The 13,087-nt window shown below is 38.7% G+C and overlaps 1 protein-coding gene across 2 annotated transcripts in view; it reads right to left on the minus strand.

Moving 5' to 3' along the window:
* The window catches only part of NGLY1 (N-glycanase 1), a 57,207-nt gene that overhangs the window by 21,865 nt on the left and 22,255 nt on the right, over positions 1 to 13,087 (minus strand). For both annotated transcript variants that reach the window (XM_077760726.1, XM_077760727.1), the window contains exon 4: positions 9,042 to 9,207. In XM_077760726.1, coding sequence (XP_077616852.1) covers positions 9,042 to 9,207 — 166 coding nt within the window. The remainder of the gene's footprint in view (positions 1 to 9,041; positions 9,208 to 13,087) is intronic.

Genomic DNA, 13,087 nt, shown 5'->3' on the forward strand with positions numbered 1-13,087 from the left:
ACTTATAGCTAGAATATAAAGGTTAGAAATATATTATGTTCCCAGATGGAAAAACAATATTCTAAAGTTGTTAATTATCTACCAATTATTCTGTAATTTCATGTAATCCCAATTAAAATTATAAAATAATTTAAACATTTAATTTAAACATTTAATTAAAAATTTATAATTTTTCATAAAATTAGACAAACTGCAAATTCACATGAAAGGCAAAATGGTCAACATAACTTTGAGTAAGAACAATAAGATAAATTCATCTAATACAGGTCAAAACACATTAAAAAATCACAAAACTAAAATATTGTGATACTGGTGAAAAATAGACAAAGTAGATTACTGAAACAAAGGAAGATTCCTGAAAAACAGATTTCTAAGTGATACATAACATCCAATGAAGTTAGCCTTCTAAAGTTCTAAGAGGATGGTCTGTTCAATAAATGATTTGGGTACAATATAACACACATATGTACTGAGAGGAGGAATACTATAAAGGCAACAGAAGTAACAAAGAATACATTTATGGCTTTGTGGTATGGAAGGGCCTTTTTTTTTTTTTTTTTAACAGTTTATTGTCAAGTTGGTTTCCGTATCATTCCCAGTGCTCATCCTGATAAGCGTGGAAGGGCCTTCTTAAGCAAGATGCAAACTGAGAAATTAATAATGAAAAAAAAATAAATTTTCTTATATTATTTTTGTAACATGAATTTCAAAAGATACACTACATGCGGGGCGGCTGGGTGGCTCCGATGGTTAAGCGTACGACTTTGGCTCAGGTCATGATCTCACGGTTCATGGGTTTGAGTCCCGCGTTGGGCTCTGTGCTGATAGCTAGCTCAGAGCCTGGAGCCTGCTTCTGATTCTGTGTCTCCCCCTCTCTCTGACCCTCCTCTGCTCACACTGTCTCTCTCTCTGTCTCTCAAAAAAATAAATAAAACATTAAAAAAAGATACACTACATGAAATTAAACAAAGAACACTGGGAGAAAAAAGTAACATGTTTAACAAAGGAAAGCATGCAGAATATATAAAGAACCGATTCTTTAAATCCATAAGATTAGCAAACTCATTAGAAAAATTCAAAGTCCATAAAAGAAGTCCAATAATCTCATTAAGTAGAAATAAACACTGTCAGACACTTTTGATGTACATTGGAAGGCAATTTGTTTGGCAGGGTCCTTACAGTATAAAAGTATCACACACCCTTGACATTTTTATATTTATCCCAGAGAAACACTTGTGCATATATATACACCAGGAGGCATGCTGTACAGGAATTCTCATTGCAGGAACATTTAGAATAGAGAAAAATGGTAAATAACCTCAATGTTTATCAATAGGGAACTGTATAAATAATAGTACATGCATATTATAGAACATTACAGAGAGTTAAAAAGATATCTAAGGTACATTAGTAAATGAAAAACATCAAGAAACTAAAGATATACGGGATGATAAATTTTATGTAAATCCACACAACTTAAACTATTTTTACAGGTAACAATGGGTATACTTCCTATGTATTAACATAGGAAAAGATATGAAAAGGAACAAATCACATGATAATAGCTGTTACCTATGGAAGAGATATGACTGTTTGGCAGGGAGAGTCTAGCTTTTCCTTTTTTCAATGGATTTTTATTTATTCATTTGTTTTTTAAATATTTATTTTTGAGAGAGAGAGAATGGGAGAGGGGCAGAGAGAGAAGGGGACATGTGCATACCCCAGAAATCATGATCTGAGCCGAAGCTGGATGCTTAACTTAAATGAACTGCCCAGCCACCTAAATCTAGCTTTCCTTATATAATATGAAAGTCTGTATTAAGATTAAAAATGAACTTAAGAAATATAGCACTGCCATCCTTCTTCTCCATCAAGTTCCTAGAGCAATCTTTTTAAAAATGCAACGTAGATTATGTCACTCAAAACCCTACAATGGGTTTCCATCTCACTCAGGATACAGTTCAGTCTCTACTCTTGCCTTTTCTTATAACAGTTGGTCTCCTCTGGTAGGCTGAAAAATGGTCCACCAAAAGATATGTTATCTATTTTTTAAAGATATGCATATTCCAGAGTCTATAACTATTACCAAACGTAGCCAAAAAAATGGGGGTGTGTGTGCTTGAGTGGCTCAATTGGTTAAATGACTGACTTTGGCTTGTCATGATCTCACAGTTTGTGAGGTTGAGCCCCACATCAGGCTCTGTGCTGGCAGCTCAGAGCCTAGAACCTGCTTTAGATTCTGTGTCTCCCTCTCTCTACCCTTCCCGCTCTGCTGCTTATGCTCCATCTCTCTCAAAAATAAACATTAAAAAAAGTGTTTTTTAAGTCTTTGAAGATATGATTAAGTTAAGGATATGGAGATACGGGATTATACTGGATTATCTGGGTGGGCCCTAAATGCATACTGTATCCCTATAAGAGGGAAGCAAAGGGAGATTTTACACATACATAGAAGGCCATGTGATAGTGGAACAGAAAGAGATAATGAGGCCCTGCTGACACCTTGATTTCAACCCAGTGATACTGATTATGGACTTCTGGCTTCCAGCTGCAAGCGAATACATTTCTGTTGTTTTAGGTCACCAACTTTGTGACAACTGGTTACAGCAGACACAGGAAATAGGCTATATCCTATACTTCTCTGACCTCTGTCTTGTTCATTCTGCGACAGATGTCATGTCCTCCCTGCCATCCTTTAAACAGGCCAAGCTCACTCGGACCTTGGGGAACCTTTGTGTTGTAGGCTGCCCCTAACTGGAGTGGAAATCCCTGCTTTCCTGACAACCCTATACCAAACAGGATCCTTCCGAGTCACTCTCTATTCCGTTATCCTGACTTATTTGTCTTCCCAGCACTTATCACTACATGCTGTATTTGAGTATTTGGGGTTTTTTTAGTCTGTCTCACCCAGTGACAGCAGAGACTTTGCTCTGTTCACTGCTGTATCCCCAACATCTTGAACTGTGCTTGTCATTTAGTAATTATCTGAATGAATGATGGAAGGACTAAACAAACAAGCCTCATAATATTACTTAGAACTAATACGTTTACCAAAGAGTCATTATCAAAATGGGAAAAGAAAGGGAAGGAAGACAGAATACTTGTACTTCTGCATTCTAGGTACTCCAGGGAACATCAGCAGCCTCCCAGGCAGAAGGAGAACGAGCACCCAGAGGGTGAGGCACACTTAAGGGTCAGTGCTCCTTGATCAAGCAATATCCTTAATTATGCAAGTGGAATCCTGTCTGTAGAGGATAAGAGCTCAGAAAGCGCAGACTTATGGGGCCTAAAGGACGGTCTGACTTAGCTGCTAAATTCTCTTTTGGGGTGTGTGTGTGGGGGGAGGGTAGGTGCTAAATTCTGGGAGAATACATTAATGTGTGCAGAGTACATTTTAAAATTATAAAAGACGTCAATAGGGTGCCTGGGTGGCTCAGTTGGTTAAGTCTGTAACTCCTGATTTTGGCTCAGGTCATCTCATGGTTTGTAAGACTTAGCCCTGCACTGAGCTCTGTACTGACAGCATGGAGTTTGCTTGGGATTCTCTCTCTCCCCCTCTCTCTGCCCTCCCCTGTGTGCCCTCTCTTTCTCTCTCAAATAAATAAATAAACTTAAAACAAAAAAAGACTTTAGATTTAAATTTAGCATCTTCAAAAATACCATACAAATAGATCTCTGGTAACTTCTCAGTGACAAAAATAAAATGAACAACTTTAGGTCTTAACTCCATCCTACGAAAACCACAGACATTACTGTAAAAAAGAGGGAATAAGAAGAGAACCAGTTGGGGCGCCTGGGTGGCTCAGTCAACTGAGTGTCCACTTCAGCTCAGGTCATGATCTCATGGTTTGTGGGTTTGAACCCCGCGTCAGGCTCTGTGCTGACAGCTCAGAGCCTGGAGCCTGCTTCAGATTCTCTCTCTCTCTCTCTCTCTCTCTCTCGGCCCCTCGGCCGCTCATACTCTCTCTCTCAAAAACATTAAATGAACACTGAAAAAAATAAACATTAAAAAAAAAAAAAGGGAACCAGTAAAACAGGAGTCCAGGTAGCCTCATCCTTAGATATGGACACCCCTTAATATTCAACATTTTTCCTCCCACATCTTCATATTGTATTTAGTAGGGCAACATATATTTTGTTTCACTTTTTAAAATGGTAGGGTTCTTCCTCTTCGAAAAAGGTGTTTCATCTGTATTTGGAACACTCAATCATGACACCTCTTCAGCCTTCCAAGCCAGAGCTATGAAACCACACTTCTCTGATCAACTATCTCTAAAGGTATCGCAGTGGTCAGGGTTCCAAGGTTCTCACTTCTGCTTCAAATCAGAACATTTTTTCTAGTTCAGAAACCCAGAAGATTTAATTTGAGGAGGAAATGGAAAATAGAAAACAAAAACCAACAACACACAATGAAAGGAAATTGCCAACCTGGACAAAGGAAGCTTTGTCATCATTTCAGTGCCAAAGGGGCTCGTTGCCGTACAATATCCATGTGCCAATACTTTATTTACAGAATTCTAACTTACTAAGGATGGCAACACATTAGCTATAAAGACTACAGGTCCCAGCCACCCTGGCAGCTAAGTGAGGCCAAACGACAAAGCTTTGTGTGCAATTCCAAGGAAGGCTGCTTCAAGAAAACAGGCTCAGCTTATAGGTACCTGTGGTCTTGTCTCCTTTTCTTCTTCCTGATGCAGGGTCTGCAGATACAATGGCTGGAGCTTTAGCAGTCACCTTGGACTAGGAGGCCTAACTTACACAGTGGAAACCATGTATGCCAAAGGAACCTAGGCTCTGATAGTGTCTCAGAGCTTACCAGTAGCATTAGACTGCCTACCTCAATAATTTCTTACATGAGAAAATAAATCTTAAGCCACTGGGGTCAACTAACAATCCACCTTAACCTGAAATGATACATTCATTATGCCTATTATACCACTTATTTAATTATATATTTGATTCTCCCATTTATTATTACTCTTACTCTTCCAGTAGCCTACTGTTTTTGTAGAACAGCACCACCCAACAGAACTTTCAGCAATCATGCAAATAATTCATATCCATTGTCCAACAGGGCTGCCACAAATCACTTGTGGTTAACGAGCACTTAATATGTGTTCATGTACTCATTAGTACATTAGTAACTAAGGAACAGGACTTTTACTTTTTTGATTTATTTAAGTGTGAAAGGATATATAGACAAGTCTTAGAGGTCATATTCTGATGAAATGAAGCTTTAGATGCCATATCTTACTCCTATTTTCCAAATCTTCTTAAAAAAAAAAAAAAGCTATATATTACCTTTATAAGTAGAGGGAAAAAATGCTAGGCAAACATCAGCAGGGACACTGCTGTCTCCCCACCATGGGGCTTAGCCCAGTGACACACACAAAACATGCTTCAGCTGGTACCCATTAGCTAGGCATTTGTGTCAGGTATCACCTTAAGGAGCACAGTGGACAGGGTCTTTGTGATCACATATTAACAAGCATTCTTATTTCCTAAATAGTAAAAACCTATTATTCTAAGATGAGGAACTGTCTCAAGGTCTTAAAACAATGTTGCTAAATTTAGACTAAGGCACAGACAGGTCATCAAATACAAGGAAATAACACAGTGTAATATTACAATAAAGCCAAAACTACCAAAATACAATGGGCAGCAAAGTATCTACATGATATATGTAAGAAGTGATTAAGTGATTTAAAAAGGAAAAGAGACACACAGTTAATCCCTCTGAGAGACTTCTGGTTTTAGCTCTCAGATGTAAAGAGCTTAGAGTTGTCATTCTCATTGCTACAACAATAAAAAACTGAATAAACCAAAATCACTGACTTTTCTTGAGCTCAAAAGAGTTCACCAGGCAAACTGTCACCCTGAAATCTGGAGAAACAGACAAATACAGAGCATCACAACCAGCATCTGCTATATGGAAAATAAGCCATAGGAGTCATAAATTGGTAGAAACACTTAAATGATAATCTTGACAAACTGCTGGAGGCTGAATATGGACTAGCTTGAGTAAGAAACACAATCTTAGGAGGGTTTTCTCTCCAAGAATCCCATCAGGTTTTCTTGGTAAAGAACCAAAAAAGAGGGGCATCTGGGTGGCTCAGTCGGTTAAGCAACTGACTCTTGATTTCAGCTTAAGTCATGAGCTCACAGTTGTGACATCAAGCCCCATGTTGGGCTCTGCACTGATGGTGCAGCGTGGAACCTGCTTGGGATTCTCTCCCTCTCCCTCTCCACCCCTTCCCTGCTTGCACATGTGTGTGCGCTCTCAAAAAAAAAAAAAAAAAAGTCCCTTCATGGCTCTGGGAAGGAGAGGAGAAGATTAAGAATTATAAAGTATGGGGGCACCTGGGTGGCTCAGTCGGTTAACCGTCCAAATTCGGCTCAAGTCATGATCTCACGGTTCATGAGTTTGAGCCCTATGTCGGGGTCTGTGCTGACAGCCAGCTCAGAGCCTGGAGCCAGCTTCAGATTCTGTGTCTCCCTCTCTCTCTGACCCTCCCCTGCTCATACTGTCTCTCTCTCTCTCTCTCAGAAATAAAAAAAACATTAAAAAGATTTGTTTTAAATTATGCCCAGATTATTCTCTACAATTAAGGCCTATTCTTCAGGGGAAAAGATTTTACCAGAGCCTTTTCTGAAGTGGGGAAAGGGGAGTGCCCTGGCCCTAGCCATCTCATCTCGCCTATGAGGGGAAAGTTAAGAAGACTTGGGAAGGTCACAGGGCTGAGGACACAAGCCCACTAAAACCTAACTGAGATTTAATGATAAATTGACAGAGGGTTCTTCCTCCCCGTGCACTACACCAACAAGGTTCCAGCGTAAGGACAAGGGCTTACACTGAACGATACAGACCCTAAGAAGTTCTCAGCAGAGCACGAAGCCCAGAGGGGAGATGTGAGAACACCAGAGGAAATCTGAAGCTCTGACACGGACAGGAAACATTACCCCTTTCCCAACTCCTCACTGAATGGACATGAAACCTCACATGAAAGGTTGATTCACCTCAGCTCCTATGACCCAATACGTCACATCCAACTTCCAACAAAAAACAGAAGGTGTGCCAGAAGGCAAGGAAAAACAGTCTGGAGAGATAAAGCAAGTATCTACTCAGATAGGGCACAGATTCCGGAATTAACAGACAACACATTTAAAATATGATGAATATATTAGGTCTCATGAAAAAAGTAGATATGTAAGAATAATGTAAATGGATTTTTTTGTTGCTGTTTAGAAACTTTGAAAAAAATCTACAGGGAATGAACACTTAAGAATGCCTTTCAGGGGCTCATGAGTAGACCAGGCATAAAGGACAGTGAGCTTGCAGACAGGGTAACAGAAGCTTCCCAAACTAAAAATAAAGAGGAAAAAATGAATAAAGGCAAAAAAAGAAAAAAGGAAAAAAAAAAAGAAGAAAATGGGCACAGGACACCCAAGAACTACAGGAGAATCTCAAAATGGACCAGAGCACTAAGAACTCCAGGAAACTGAGGAAGAGACAGATGAAGGTAAAGCAGAATACTTTCATTTTAGAATACCACAAGGAAGAGGGAGAAACAAAATAACTATCTGAAGCGATAATGACCAAGAATTTTCCAAAATTAATGAGATTCCAAACCACAGATCTAGGAAGCTCAAGAAACACCAAACAAGAAGCTGTACTTAGTCCTGTCCTGGTGAAAGTGCAGAAAACCAAAGGCAAAGAGAAAGTCTTGAATAAAGCTAGGAATGAGAAGTGATCTGGCAGGTGTGGGGGGACCTTAACTGTCCAGGAACAAGGATGGAGTCACAACGGACCCCTCTCTGGTCACCAACAATGCAGGCAAGAAGACTGGAATGAATGAAGTGTTGTTGAAAGAAAAGCCTCACCAACCTACAATTCTATATCCCAGTGTTACTATCCTTCAAGAGGGAAGAAGAAATAAAGGCTTCCTCGGGCAATGAAAAAGTGAGGGAATTCACCTCTAACAGAGCTGTCCTGAAAGAAATATGAAAAGAAGTTCTGCAGGAAGAAGGAAAAAGGTACAGTTCAGAAACTCTGATCAACAGAAAGGAAGTGTCAGAAAAGTAATACATGAAGGTAAAAGAGAATCTTGTGTTGCTCTTATCTGTGGCCTAAAAAGTAACTTGTCTAATAGCAGCAGCAATGTATTGTTGGGTGACTGTAGTACAAGAGAGCAATGTCATAAGGATGGGGGGGAAGAACTGGGACAATTCTTTTAAAAGGTATCTGTACTATACATGAAGAATACTGTTTTTGAAGGTGGACTTAGATTAGCTAAAACTGCTTACTGACACTAAACAAAAAATTTACACAATCCCCTAGAAACAGTATTAAGAAATGACTTAGATAAAAGCTAATTACATAAAAATCCAAAGTAAAAATGCTGATGTTGGAAACATTTAATAACAAAAATCCTAAAACCATTAATGATAACACACAAATAATTATTGGCTGGTGAGTGTGGTAGGTACCATTCTGAGCCATTTACATGTTCCATCTCATTCATTTATTTTTAAAATTCACTCTACTTTCAAGTGAAGAAATTGAGGCCTAGAGATTGAATGAGTGGCTCAGCGATGCATATTGTGACAGAGCTGAATCTCTTCCAGGGCAGTCGGCTTCAAGATCCATACTCTCAACCAGTAAATACCATTTCTTTATTAATCAAAGAGAGTCAATGATCTGATCATATAGATTAATCCTGAATGTGTTTTCTGTGTGATTCACATTAAAATTCACTAATACTGCTATCATCTGTTCCACAGACTAAAGTTCTACTATACCTAGAAAAATTCATATACCAGTGATTAAACTGCAAATACATACTTGAGGTTAAAAAAAAAAGTGTTAATAGATGTGTCCATGAGGTATGTGCAGTAAGTTTTACTACTGTTTTAACTTCTTAAACATCAACATAGAAAGAAGTTAGAATGTTATGGTGTACACAGCAAAAGGCATCATATTTCAGTATTTCTAGTTATCAATGATGTACATTTAGCAATGAACAGTTATATAAAGCCACTACCTTTATCCAATTTTCTAGCTCTAGATAATTTTTCTTGAGATCTCCTTTTTAGTTCTTGGACTGGAATACAAGCCAGTGCTTTTTCCTGGAGCTTAAGGTTCTCATAGACCAGCACATGCTGAATGTTGGACCGCAGAACTTTTAGAATGACTGAATCAGTGGTAACCTAATAGAAAAAAACACTGAAGTTAGCTTTTCTTTATATACTACAAAGATAACACATAACAGAAAACACTGGTTCTATGATTTCACAGATAAAGAGGAATGTATGAATTCACTAAAATATATAACTATGCTCAAAATTTTTATAAAATTTGTTTTAGGACATACCCGTATTTGTGTCACAGTCTAAGATATGTCTTTTTTTTCCCCTCTGAATATATTTTATCATTGAGCATACATTTAAACAAGGATATGCAAAATTCTTGATTAAAAGTCTGGATCAACACAGTGTTCTGACAATGCACCTGAATGCCAGCGTTTCCACTTCAAATCCCTGTAAGTATCATCATTTTGGAAAAAAAATTTAATGTTTATTTTCTGAGAGAGAGAGAGAGAGAGAAAAAGAGAGAGAGAGAACACACACAGGAGCAAAAATCCCAAGCAGTCTTTGCACTTTCAGTGCAGAGCCCAATGTTGGGCTCAAATTTATGAACTGTGAGATCACAACCTGAGCTGAAACCAAGAGTCAGATGCTTAACTGACTGAGCCACCGAGGTGTCCAGTAACATAATTTTTAAATAAAACTCTATATGGCATTAACAGAGGAGTACTCTCAAGGGGTCAGGAATTTTGCAAAATTCCTGAACAGGGAAAAGAGACACAAATGGATGAAAGGAAAAACCATGGCAATATGTCCCTCGCCCCCGCAAAAGAGTGGTTACACAAACTAAGAAATGTTCTCAAAATAATCCCAAGGGCAGAGGAGCCACTGGATCCAGAGCCAAAGAAGGGCCCTGAAGCGAGCATTAGGAACACTGGCTAAGCTCTGCAGGAGGAACAGCTGGATATTTCCCCCACCCCACCCCCACTGCTCCTTATCAACAAAGAACTGCACCTCTGAGCAATGAGGGAGGATGCTTAGATGCCCAAAAGGAAAGAGACACTTCCAAGCTCAGAACAGCTATTTCTGGTACAGCCCACCTTGCAGCATGTGCTACCCCTCCCTACAATTGCTAGAAGCAGATGCTGTAGTCACAGGCAGGCTTGCGGGAACTCTGTCTCACTGGATCTGCAACACCCCATACCATTGAGAAGATACAACAAGAATCAACATCAGAAGAACTAACCCTGTAGCCATGGCAGCAAATACAGAAAAAGACTATAAAAAAAAGTCTATCTCAGAGATTTGAGAGTATACTGTATTCAGCAAAAGACAACTATGGATCCTGGAAATTAAAATTTTGAACACTGAAACAAGAAAGTACAGATGGTGTCAAACAGTAGAATAAACATAGCTAAAGAGTGATCAATTAGAAGACTGAGAATGTGGCGAAAAAAAAAAAGACCCCTCCCACCCCCAAAATAACAACAGACATTGAGGATAAATCCAAAAGTTCCCCAATACAGTTAAGAGAAGTCTAGAGAGAAGAATAGAAAAAGTGCAGAAGAGAAACTCTTCAAGAAATAATGGAAATCAATTTCTGACAGTCTCACAGTTGAAGAAAAGAGCCAGGATGAATGGACGGATAAAACTAGACATATAATAGGGACATTTTGTAACAGTAAGAACAAAATCCTAAAATGCTTTAATGAATCAAACATCTCATTAGAAACAATGAAGTAAAATCTTTGAAATTCTGAGCGGTTGGGGCACCTGGGTGGCTCACTTGGTTAAGTGTCCAACTCTTGGTTTCAACTCAGGTCATGATTTCATGGTTCGTGAGTTCAAGCCCCACGATGGGCTCCACACTGACAGCGTGGAACCTACTTGGGATATTCTCTCTCTCTCTCTCTCTCTCTCTCTCTCTCTTGCTCTCTCCCCTTGCCCTTCCTGCTATGCCCCCCCAAATAAATAAATAAACTTAAAAAAAATTCTGAGGGGGTACACTTGGGTGGCTCAGTCGGTATGCCTCCGACTCTTGATTTTGACTCAGGTCATGATCTCACAGTTTTTGAGACTGAGTCCTGTGTGGGCCCCGTGTTGGGATCTGTGCTGACAGCACAGAGACTACTTGGGTTTCCTTCTCTCATTCTCTCTCTCTCACTTGCTCTCAAAAACAAATAAAAAAACATTAAAAACAAAAAGAAATTCTGAGGGACAATGACCAGGAAACAGGATTCATACCCAAACTAATCACACAGAAGGGCATAAGAAATATGTTTTCTGATATGTAACAGTGTAGAAAGTATATCATTCCCAAATCTTAGCTAAAAGAATTCTTAGTGAAGCTATTTTCCCCTCAAAATATAATATCATCAAAGTAAATAAAGAGATGACCCAGTAGGAAATGAGATAAAAGAAGCAGGGACAAGTTAAAAAAATACTGAAACCTAAGTTCTGATTATTATAAATAATAATTGAACTGCTGTTCAAAAAAGATCTCAAATCTTCTCATAAAGAAGACAGCAGGAAGGGAGCAGAAAAAAGTAAAATCTTTCTGAGGTTCCTGTCTTGTTATAAGATATTGGTAAAAAAAAATATATATATATATATACACATATATATATGTAAAAGTAAATATTTGCATTAAAAATTTAAGTGCAGTAATAGAAAAACAAAAAGATATTTAACTTTCTAACTTTTATTTTATTTTATTTTTAATATTTTTTATTTATTTCTAGGGGANGAGAGGGAGACACAGACTCTGAAACAGGCTCCAGGCTCTGAGCTGGCAGTCAGCACAGAGCCCGACGCGGGGCTCGAACCCCAGAACCGCGAGATCATGACCTAAGCGAAAGTTGGACGCTTAACCAACTAAGCCACCCAGGCGCCCCTAACTTTCTAACTTTTAAAGAGAAAATAATGGGAGAAAATGTTCTCAATGTAAAACAGAAATGGGAAAAAAAGCAAGGACACAGGCAACACAAAATAAGGTATCAGAAAAAAATTCCAACATATTAGCAGTTATCATAAATATGAATGGGTTGTATGTATATATTAAAAGGTAGCCAAGAGGTGTCTAGGTGTCTAGGTGGCTCAGTTGGTTAAGTGTCTGACTTTGGCTTCGGTCATGATCTCACAGTTCAGTTCGTAAGTTCCAGCCCCACATCAGGCTCTCTGCTATCAGTGCGGAGCCTGCTTCAGATCCTCTGTCTCCCCATCTCTCTCTGACCATCCCCTGCTGTGCTCTCGCAATCTCTCTCTCAAAAATAAACAAACAATAAGAACAATTTAAAAAATAAAAATAAAAGGTGGCCATAGTCAGATTAAGTTTAAAAATAAAAACCATTATCAAATACTCCATTTAATGTCAGGCACTTTTTAAAGCACTGGGGATAGGTGTACAAGACAGACACCATCACTTTATGGTCTAAGGGAAGGAAAGGCATCAAACAAATAATGACAAAACTTACCATATTAAGTCAATAAATATTTGTGCATAAATGTGCGTGTGTGTGTGTGTTACATACTGGAAAAATAATGTAGACCAAAACAGTCAAGGATATTATCCTCACAAAGTAGTCTATGGATGAAGAAACAGATACTGGTACAATATTCACTTACTCAAATATTTAATGAGCCTTTATTATGTGCTAGATACTGGGGATATAGTGCTAAGTTAGACAATTTATTCACAGGCGTAAGAAAGTTATAAGGAAAATACAGAGGATAAGGACATTGTACAACAGGGATTCCAAACCTGGAACTCCGCGAAAAAATGACATTTGTGGTAAATTATAAAGGATGAGAAAAGGCTAATAAACAGGAAAGGGAAAAAACCATTCCTAATCAGAAGGAACAGCATGTCGGTAGCTGGGGAGTGTGTGTGTCAGGGGGGACATGCTCAGCAAATTATAAACGGTCAGAGAGAATATGAGGGTGTCAAGGGTACAGAGAACCAGGGAGAAGAGGAGACAGAAAGCTGAGGATGAAGCTGAGTCGG

Source organism: Crocuta crocuta, unplaced genomic scaffold, assembly GCF_008692635.1.
Source record: "Crocuta crocuta isolate KB4526 unplaced genomic scaffold, BGI_CrCroc_1.0 scaffold253, whole genome shotgun sequence".
Lineage (NCBI taxonomy): Eukaryota > Metazoa > Chordata > Mammalia > Carnivora > Hyaenidae > Crocuta > Crocuta crocuta.